Source organism: Peromyscus leucopus, chromosome 4, assembly GCF_004664715.2.
Source record: "Peromyscus leucopus breed LL Stock chromosome 4, UCI_PerLeu_2.1, whole genome shotgun sequence".
Classification (NCBI taxonomy): domain Eukaryota; kingdom Metazoa; phylum Chordata; class Mammalia; order Rodentia; family Cricetidae; genus Peromyscus; species Peromyscus leucopus.
The window spans coordinates 16,099,856-16,110,917 of record NC_051066.1 but is presented as its reverse complement, the minus strand read 5'-3'; the positions used below and the strand labels follow the sequence as shown (position 1 = coordinate 16,110,917).

General features: G+C 39.8%; 1 protein-coding gene across 1 annotated transcript in view; it reads right to left on the bottom strand.

Annotated features, from left to right (window-relative positions):
* Tbpl2 (TATA-box binding protein like 2) overlaps positions 1 to 10,854 on the bottom strand; it is a 37,863-nt gene extending 27,009 nt beyond the window's left edge. The window contains exon 1 of the mRNA XM_028868643.1: positions 10,773 to 10,854. Coding sequence (XP_028724476.1) covers positions 10,773 to 10,854 — 82 coding nt within the window. The remainder of the gene's footprint in view (positions 1 to 10,772) is intronic.
* Between the last annotated feature and the right edge of the window lie 208 nt (positions 10,855 to 11,062).

Here is an 11,062-nt window from a genome sequence, read left to right as displayed (position 1 = left end):
GAACACCTGTTTCTGCACAGACTTGCTAAGAACATCAGTTGATAAATTTAATTTTAGATATGTGCTCTTTCTTTATATATTTTGCAGTTTCATTAAAATATAACTGACACACAATAATATACTGTCACAATTTCATGAGTTTTGCCATGTACATATAGCTTTGCAATTATTATTTACAATCAAATAAATTTATCCATCTGGCCCCAAAGTACCCCATCTTCTTTATAATTTATTTTCCCCTCCATACTCCATCCCCCAGCTCAGGAGTTGTCAAAATTTTTGGTTCTTCTACACCCTTGTCCCCAGGTTTCAGGGGATACCTCCTACCATTACAGAGTAAACTAAAAGAGGAGAAAATGAATTGTGAGATCAGGGAGTTAAAGGAAGATTACCCTGAATATACAATGAAGAGATATCCTAGCTTTGACCTGCTGCAGGTTAGACTGAAGACCTCAGCATGGCAAGCAAGGCTGAAATCAGCACAAATCAGATTAATTCTCAAATGTTTTGATTGGAGGGCTGGACAGATGGCTCAGTGATTGAGAGCATATACTACTTTTCCAGAGGACCTGAGTTTAGTTCCCAGCCCCCACATCAAGTACCTCACAACTGTCTATAACTCCAGCTCCAAGAGACTCAGCCTCATTTCTGGCCTCTGTCATGGACCACATACATATACCCACATACAAACACACAGCTACCTACATAAGTATTAAGCATAAAATAAATCTTTCAACAACAGCAGTTAAGTTTGGGCTGTACAAGTTTACACTCCAACCAACAGTGGAGGAGTGTTCCCCCTGCTTGACATCCTCTCCAATATAACCTGTCATCCGTGTTTTTGATCTTAGCCATTCTGACAAGTGTAAGATGGTATCTCAGAGTCTTTTTTATTTGCATTTCCCTGATGACTAAGGATGTTGAGCAATTCCTTAAATGTCTTTCGGCCATTGAGATTCTTCTGTTGAGAACTCTCTGTTTAGCTCTGTAGCCCATTTTTTAACTGGATTATTTGGTATTTTGATGTCTAGTTTCTTGGGTTCTTTATATACTTTAGAGATCATACCTTTGTCAGATGTGGGGTTGATAAGACCTTTTACCATTCTGTAGGCTCTTGTTTTGTCTTATTTACCATGTCCTTTACTTTACAGAAGCTTTTCAGTCTCAGGAGGTCCCATTTATTAATTGTTGCTCTGAGTGTCTGTGCTACTGGTGTTATATTTAGGAAGTAGTCTCCTGTGCCAATGTGTTCAAGGCTACTTCCTACTTTCTCTTCTGTCAGGTTCAGTGTAACTGGATTTATGTTGAGGTTGTTGATCGACTTGTACTTGAGTTTTGTGCACGGTGACAGATATGGATCTATTTGCAATCTTCTACATGTTGACATCCAGTTATGCCAGCACCACTTCTTGAAGATGCTTTCTTTTCTCCATTGTACAATTTTGGCTTCTTTGTCAAAGATCAGGTGTTCATAGGTGTGTGGATTAATGTCACAGTCTTCAATTCGATTCCATTGATCCATGTGTCTGTTTTTACTCCAATACCAAACTGTTTTTATTACTATGGCTCTACAGTAGACATTGAAGTCAGGGATAATAATGCCTCCAGAAGTCGCTTTATTGTACAGGATTGTTTTAGCTATCCAGGGTTTTTCATTTTTCCATATGAAGTTGAGTATTGTTCTTTCCAGGTCTGTGAAGAATTGTGTTGGGATTTTGATGGGGATTGCATTGAATTTGTAGATTGCTTTTGGTAAGATTGCCATTTTTACTATGTTTAAAAATGTTTACTACATTTTTACTATCCATGAGCATGGGAGATCTTTCCACTTTCTGACATCTTCTTTAATTTCTTTCTTCAAAGACTTAAAGTTCTTGTCATAGTTGGTTGGCTTGATCTGTTTGGGAGGCATCCAGGCAGTGGGACCGGGTCCTGTGCTCAGTGCATGAGTTGGCTGTTTGAATCCTGGGGCTTATGCAGGGACGCTTGGCTCAGCCTGGAAGGAGGGGACTGGACCTGCCTGGACTGAGTCTACCAGGTTGATCTCAATCCTTGGGGGAGTCTTTGCCCTGGAGGAGATGAGAATGGGGAGTGGGCTGGGGGTAGGGGTAGGGGGCGGGAGGGGGAGAACAAGGGAATCCGTGGCTGATATGTAGAATTAAGTTATATTGTAAAATAAAATTAAATTAAATTTAAAAAATGTTCTTGTCATATAGGTCTTTCACTTGCTTAGTTAGAGTTACCCCAAGGTATTTATATTATTTGTGACTATTGTAAAGGGTAATGTTTCTCTGATTTCTTCCTCAGCCCATTTATCATTTGTATATAGGAGAGATACTGTTTGGGGGTTTTGTTTTGTTTTTGTTTGTTTGTTCGTTTGTTTTTTTAGCTAATCTTGTATCCCATCATTTTACTGAAAGTGTTTATCAGCTGTAGGAGTTCCCTGGTAGAATTTTTAGGGTCACTTATGTATACTATCTTATCATCTGCAAATAGTGAAAATTTTAATTCTTCCTTTCCAATTTGTATCTCCCTGATCTGCTTTGTTGTCTTATTGCTCTAGATAGAACTTAAAGAACTATATTGAACAGATATGGGGAGAGTGGACAGCCTTGTCTTGTTCTTGATTTTAGTGAAATTGTTTTGAGTTTCTCTCCCTTTAATTTGATATTGGCTGTTGGCTTGCTGTAAATTGCCTTTATTATGTTTAGGTGTGTTTTTTGTATTCCTGATCTCTCCAAGACCTTTATCATGAAAGAGTGTTGGATTATGTCAAAGGCTTTTTTCATCGTCTAATGAGATGACCATGTGGGTTTTTTTTCCAGTTTGTTTAAATGGTATATTACATTGGCATATTTTTGTATGTTGAACCATCCTTGCATCTTTAGGAAGAAGCCTACTTGATTATGGTGGATAAGTCTTTTAATGTTAATTGGATTTGGTTTGCCAGTATTTTATTGAGTATTTTTGCATCAATGCTCATGAGGGAGATTGGTCTGTAATTCTCATTCTTTGTTGCATCTCTGTGTGGTTGGGGTATCAGGGTAACTGTAGCCTCATAAAAAGAGTTTGGCAATGTTCCTTCCATTTCTATTGTGTGGGACAATTTGAAGAGTATTGGTATTAGCTCTTCTTTGAAATTCTGGTAGAATTCTGCACTGAAACCATCTGGTTCTGGGCTTTTTTTGGTTGTGAGAATTTTAATGACTATTTCTATTTCCATAGGAGTTATAGGTCTATTTAAATTGTTTATCTGTTCTTGATTTAATTTTGGTATGTGGTACCTATCCAGAAAATTGTCCATTTCTTTCAGATTTTCCAATTTTGTGCAGTACAGGTTTTTGAAGTATGAACAATCCTGATGGTTCTCTGGATTTCCTCGTTGTCTGTTGTTATGTCTCCCTTTTCATTTCCAATTTTGCTAATTTGGATGCTCTCTCTTTGCCATTTGGTTAATTTTGATAAGGGCTTGTCTATCTTATTGATTTTCTCAAAGAACCAACTCTTTGTTTCATTGATTCTTTGTGTTGTTCTCTTTGTTTCTATTTTATTGATTTCAGCCCTCAATTTGATTATTTCCTGGCATCTATTCCACTTGGGTAACTTTGCTTCTTTTCATTCTAGAGCTTTCAGGTGTGCTGTTAAGTTGCTAGTGTGACATTTCTCCAAACTTTTTATGTGGGCATTTAGTGCTATGACTTTTCCTCTTAGCACTACTTTTATAGTGTCCCATAAGTTTGGGTATGTTGTACATTCATTTTCATTGAATTCTAGGAAGTCTTTAATTTCTTTCTTTATTTCTTCCTTAACACATTGGTGATTGAGTTGAACATTCAGTTTCCATGAGATTGTAGATTTCTATAATTTTTGTTGTTATTGAAATCTAACTTTAAGCCATGGTGGTCTGATAAAATGCAGGAGGTTATTTCAATTTTTTTGTATCTATTGAGATTTGCTTTGTGACTGAGTATGTGGTCAGTTCTAGAGAAAGTTACATGGGGTGCTGAGAAGAAGGTATATTCTTTTGTGTTTGGATGGAATGTTCTGTAGATGTCTATTAAGTCTATTTGAGTCATAACATCTGTTAGATCCCTTATTTCTCTGTTAGGTTTCCATCTGGCAGACCTGTCCATTAATGAGAGTGGGGTGTTGAAGTCTCACACTCGTAGTATGTGGGTTTTGATGTGTAATTTAAATTTTAGTATTGTTTCTTTTACATGTGTGAGTGCTCTTGTATTTGGGGCATAAATGTTCAGAACTGAGACTTCATCTTGGTGGATTTTTCCTGTGATGAATATATAATGTCCTTCCTGATCTCTTTTGATTGATTTTAGTTTGAAATCCATTTTGTTAGATATTAGGATAGCTATATACCAGCTTGCTTCTTAAGTCTATTTAATTGGAAAGTCTTTTCCCAACCTTTTACTCTGAAGTAGTGTCTGTCTTTGAAGTTGAGGTGTACTTCTTGTATGTAGCAGAAAGATGGATCCTGTTTTCATATCCATTCTGTTAGCCTGTGTCTTTTCATAGGCAAATTGAGTCCATTTGTATTAATGGATATTAATGACCAGTGATTGTTAATTCCTGTTGTTTTTTGGTGGTAGTATTGTGTGTTTCCCTTCTTTTTTTTTTTTCCAGAGCTGAGGACCGAACCCAGGGCCTTCTTTGGGATTTGTTTCTGTGGGATTATCGCCTGTATTTTCATAGGTGCATCTAACTTCCTTAAGTTGGAGTTTTCCTTCTAATGCTTTCTGTAGGGCTGGATTTGTGAATAGGTGTTGTTTAAATCTGGTTTTGTCTTAGAATATATTGTGTACTCTGTCTATGGTGATTGAAAGTTTTGCTGGGTATAATAGTCTGGGCTGGCATCCACAGTCTCTTAGTGTCTGTATAACATCTGTCTAGGACCTTCTGGCTTTCAGAATCTCCAGTGAGAAGTCAGGTGTTATTCTGATGGGTTTGCCTTTATAAGTCACTTGGCCTTTTCCCTCTGCTGCTCTTAATATTCTTTGTTTATTCTGTATGTTTAGTGGTTTGAATATTATGTGGCGAGGGGACGTTTTTGGAGGGTGTAGCCTATTTGGTGTTCTGTTAGCTTCTTGTATCTTCATAGGCATTTCCTTCTTTAATTTGGAAAGTTTCTTCTGTGATTTTGTTGAATATATTTTCTGTGTCTTTGAGTTGGTATTCTTCTCCTTCTTCTATCCCTATTATTCTTAGGTTTGGCCTTTTCATGGTGTTGCAGCTTTCCTGGACATTTTGTGTTATATGACTTTTTTGGCTTTAATTGTTTTTTGACTGATGAATCTATTTCCTCTATTGTATCCTCCACATCAGAGATTCTCTGTTCTATCTCTTATACTCTGTTAGTTATGCTTGCATCTGTAGTTCCTGTTTGTTTACTCAGATTTTTGCATTCCCAGCAATCCCTTCATTTGTGTCTTCTTCATTGCTTCTATTTCAATTTTCAGGTCTTAAACTGTTTCCTTCACCTGTTTAATTGCTTTTTCTTGGGTTTCTTGGCTTTCTTTAAGGGATTTATTGATTTCTTCTATTTTTGTTTGTCTTTTTTTAGAGGCAGGACTTTCTGGCTTTTTTTTCCCTCACTAATTCCCCCTTTTAAGAAATCCTAATTTCTTAAAAGACTCACCAAATCTGCTGACAATGGCAATTCAGATGATGGTGAAGTAAAGCAGCTACCTAGTGTGGCAGCAGCCCAAGGAGGGAACTTCAGAGAAAGCCACAACCCACCCACTGGTAGAGGGAAGAAGCCAAAGAGCCAGCTGTGTGCATGGGGAAATGTGCAAAAGCAGCTAACTCCTATGGCTTTTGGAACCCAAAAGCCTGTGGAGTCTGCTGAAGAAAGCCTACAGAAAAGAATCCCAGACTCTCTCAGAGGACTTGGAAAAGAAAAGGAAAATCTAGTTGTAAGGGTAGTGACTCCAGTACACATGTAGCCCCAGCCTGAGCCAGTGGCTGCAAAGCATCAGGCAAGCGGCTTTTTCATGAATTTGTGCCCCACAGGTTGGGCGCCAGATGTTGTATGAATTCTAACTGGTCTTAATAATAAAAAGCCAGATATCGATGTCAGGGTAAATGCTGAAAGATCAGTAAAGGAGCCAGCCACTAGAGAAACATCTTACCTCTACTGAAGCCTCAGGCCAAAGGAGAGGGAGGTTAGTTTTGTTTTGTTCCTTTTTTTTTTTTTTTTCTGTTATCAGGGATGGAACCTAGAACCTGCTGCATGCTTGGCAAGCACTCAACCAGCTGTAGTACACCACCAGCCCTCTTTTAACATTTTATTAGATGAAATCTAAGTTGCCTAGGGTGGCCTTGACCACACGCCTTAAACTCCAGAGTAGATGGGATTACAGGCCCGTACTACAAGATCTTCCACAGGTAAAGCTGAAGAACCACACAGTCAAAAACTCAAGAAGGAGCAAGGAAACAGTCTCTCTGTTAATCCTACGTGGCTATACATCTCTTTTCCCCTTTTTTTTTATTAAATTTTTCATTTGTTTTACATACAAGCACAGTTTCCCCTCCCTCCTCTCTTCCCATTGCGTCCTACCACCTCCTCTCTAACCCCCTCCACCCATTCCTCCTCCATTCAGAAAGAGGCAGGCTTCCCACGGAAGTCAACAAAGCATCTCATATCACGTTAAGGCAGGACTAAGCTCCTCCCCCTGCATCAGGGCTGGGCGAGGCATGGGAACATAAGGAATTAGGTTGGTTGAGTTGGGGGCAGATGGAGGGGGAGAGTGATGAAAGAGATATCTTGATAGAAGAAGCCATTTGGGGGTTAGGGAGAAACCCTAGGCATGCACAAGGATGACCCAGCTAAGATTCCTAGCAATAGTAGAGAGGGTGCCTGAACTGGCCCTCTCCTGTAATCAGATTGGTGGCTGCCCTAATTGTCAGCAGAGATATTCTATCCAATAACTGATGGGAGCAGATGCAGAGATCCACAGCCAAGTACTGGCTGAGCTCCGGGAGTCCTCCTGAAGAGAGGGAGGAGGGATTCTATGAGCAAAGGGTGGTGGGGGGCAAATCAAGATCATGACAGGAGAATCCACAGAGACAGCTAACCTGAGCTAATGGAGCTCAAGACTCTGGACCAACAGCTAGGGAGCCTGCATAGGACTGACCTAGGCCCATGTGTGTGACAATTGTGTAGCTTGGTCTGTTTGTGGGGCCTCTAGCAGTGGGATCAGGACCTGTCCCTGGCACATAAGCTGGCTTTTTGTCTTTACAACATACCTCACACCACTGGCCTCACCTTGGCTCAATTTGCCTTCACACTAGCTCCACTAGGGGGCGAGAAGCTACCACCCTGCACCTCCTCTTCGCCTCCTCCTGAGGCCACAGACTTCTGCAGACACATTTCTGAATGCATGAGGAAAAAATAACTCAAAATCAAAGAATCATGAATATGAGATGTTCCTGGCAGCGTTTGTCCACGGTGCATCTCACACCTTCACTGCAGTCTTGGTTCTGAACATGGGCATGCACATGTTCTTGAATTGCACTTAATTGTCATACCATGCAGCACCAGAAAACACTGCCTGAAACACAGCAGCTCAAATCTGAGACTATTCCATTAGGAATTGTAGTATGGCTTTACTTTCTCTTTGTAGAAACATAGTGGTTTAATTCTAGAAAACTGAGACATTTAATACTTTCCTACCATCATTTCTCGATGGAGATTAGTATGTTAGCTAGAATGTTCCACTAAAAGAATGCTATTTGAGTTGCTTATGAGTTTCATAAGCAATTGCTAGATAAAGTTTGGCTTGGGATGCAGACAGAATTTGTAAGAATTTCTGAAATAGTCTTGAACATAGGATACTGTCTGGGTGAGTTTCCCAGGCTGCCGAGTGTCTCTGCTTAGCTTCCTAAGTGTAAACGTTTACTTTCCCGCAAAGATCTCACGTTCTACCGTCTTCTGGAATAGATGATTCTGTGGCAAAAAGGCCACTAGGTTTTTCCATTTTGTGTAATTCTTTTTCTTTTTTCTTTTTTTTTTTTTTTTGGTTTTTCAAGACAGGGTTTCTCTGTGTAGCTTTGCGCCTTTCCTGGAGCTCACTTGGTAGCCCAGGCTGGCCTCGAACTCACAGAGATCCGCCTGCCTCTGCCTCCCAAGTGCTGGGATTAAAGGCGTGCGCCACCACCGCCCGGCAATTCTTTTTCTTTTTATGTACCTTTTCTTGTCCCTGTCTGGAATGGTTCTTTGTCCGTCATCAGAATATATCTCTTTGGCCATTCTACCCTAGTTTTTCCTAGGAAATTATGACCTTTTGTCTGGAAATTAAAGGCTTTATTTTGAAATAATTTTCTTCTATACTTTATCTGAAATATGTTTTTAAACCATCGGCTTGGTTCTCTCAATCTTTGAAATTCTACCAAGGAAGACCAAGCACGTGGACACCATCTCCTTTGCTCCTACTGCTATCATGTATACAGAGATGAACTCCAATCAATCAGCCGAGTCCTGAGGGAGGTTTTTCAACAGCCATTTGCCTGTTGTTAAGTGTTAAAGTGGAATAAGACTGTCCGTGACCAGGGAGGTCAAGGACAGTTAACCGTTGCCGCTACAGAAGTATAGTTTCTGCAGACATATAGGGCAGTTTTGTGGAAGGCTCTACGCTTCCTGGCGGTCATTCTTTCTGTACGCATTGCCTTTTGAGCCATTTTATTTCCTTTCTAGAACCCAGCTCTGTTCATTCCTGACTCGGAACTCTGCAGTTAAGTTTCAGATGTCTTCAGTGACTGATGTCTTTATCTTCCTCCCTGCTTCATTTCAAACATCCTAGAGAAAGACAATTTATGCATAACCTTTAGGTGTGACCAAATGTAGATGTCTACAATCTCTTTGCTTGTTTGGTTCTGTTGTTGTCCTTATTGTTCACTAACTCATTTGGTTTTTAAAAATTCAACATTTTTTTCTTCCTTCCTTCATTTCCTTCTTCTTTTGATATTTTTGAGACAGAGTCACTATGTAGCTCTGGCTGTCCTGGAACTCACTACATAGACCAGACTGGCCTCCAACTCACAGAGATCCACCACCTGTGTCTGCCTCTAGAGTAATGGGACTAAAGGTATGTGTCACTACACTTGGTTTTTCTTTTCTTCTTTAAGAAAAGGTTTTACTCTGGAGCCCAGACTGGTCTGAAATCCACCAGGTAGCACAGTCCAGCATCAATCTCCCTTTACTCCTGTAAGAAAAATGAATCAGAGAAGTAGAGACTCCATCCCAACAGAGAGACTGCTTTATTGGAACAGCAAGGGGACTCAGCCTTTCTGCAGAATAAACAGTATATTTAGAGAGGCTGGAGGACGTGTGTGTGTGTGTGTGTGTGTGTGTATGTGTGTGTGTGTGTGTGTGTGTGTGTGTGTATAGTGTGTGGTATGTGTGTGGTGTGTCTCTGTGTGTATGGTGTGTGTGTAGTGTGTGTGTGGTGTGTGTGCGTGTGGAGTATTTATGTGGTGTGTGGTGTAGTATGTGTATGTGATGTGTGTCTCTGTGTGTGGTGTGTTGTGTGGTGTGTGTGTGTGTGTGTGTGTGTGTGTGTGTGTGTGTGTGGTGTGTGTGGTATGGTGTGTTGTTGTTCGAAATCTTAAATGGCTTTGTAATAAAAAAAACCCAGTGCCAGATATTGGGGTAAATGCTAAAAGACCAGAGAGACAAAGGAACAAGCCACTGCCACGTATTACCTCTAGGTAATAAAAGCCTTTAGTTCCTGTCCCCTCATGCCTTATATACCTTTATCCATTAAGTCATATTACTTACTTCCTAGTGCTGGGATTAAAGGTTTGTGCCACCACTGCCTGGCTCTGTTTCTCTCCTAGACTGAATCAATCTCATGTAATCCAAGGTGGCTTTGAACTCAACTCATGGAGATCCAGACAGATCTCTGCCTCCTGAGTGCTAAGACTAAAGGTGAGTGCCACCACTGCCTGGCCTCTATGTTTAATCTATTGGCTTGTTCTGTTCTCTGATCTTCAGGCAAATTTTATTAGGATACACAATATATCACCACATTTCCCCCCCCCTTTTTGTCTAAAATAATAAAAGAAGGTTATAACTAATATAAGAAAAATTATATACAATAAGTATATATAATACATACAGCCAAGAATTACATTAACAATGTCCAGTCCATTAACAATTGACAAATACAAAGAAAATATTTCATTATTTTCTTATTTTGGTGAGTTCAAAATGTTGTACCTAATTCATTTTCTATCCTAACTTGTATTACCAACCCAAAACTATCTTTTAATGTCTTTCAAACTTATAGACTTTATACCTCTTTAGTGTATGTCGTGTGTGTGTGTGTGTGTGTGTGTGTGTGTGTGTGTGTGTACTTTGTTTTTATAGGTTTCTTAATTAAGAGTTGTTTTGATTGTCAGAAGAAACTTTGGACTTTTGAACAATGTTGAAACTGTTAAGATTAGGAAGGCTTTTAAGATGGATTTTTGCATTGCACAATGAACATGAGATTTTAGTGGCCAGGAGTGGGGTGTTAGAATTTAACATAACATGCTTGAGTGTCATGTTGACAAGCAGTAAACTTGAGATGGATCATGTTTATTGTCAACTTAGCTGGATTTAGAGTCACCTAGGAGATATATCTTTGGAGATGTTTGGTAGACTGTTCCAGAGAGGTTAAACTGAGAAAATTAAATCTCACTCATGGGTTAGGTATCACTCAATGTCCTGAAATCACAGACTGAATAAACATGGGAAAAGTAGAAATCCTGCTGAGTACCCGCTCTCCTTGCTTTCTGCACGGGAGGTGAGGAATCACGGCGCGAGCTGCTTCTGCAGCTTCTTTTTGCATTCTCTGCCATAGTGTACTGTAAGCTCAAATCATGAGCCTCCGAAAAAACCTTTCCTCCTTTACATAGCTTCTCGCTATGTAGTTGGTCACCACAAAGAGAAAAGAAACATCTTTGCAAACTTGAGGACTCAGCAGATTATTTTGTTTCAGATTTTTCATATGTGAAATGACATCAGTTCTTGCTCCACTTCCTTCACTGGGTTCACCTAGACTACTGG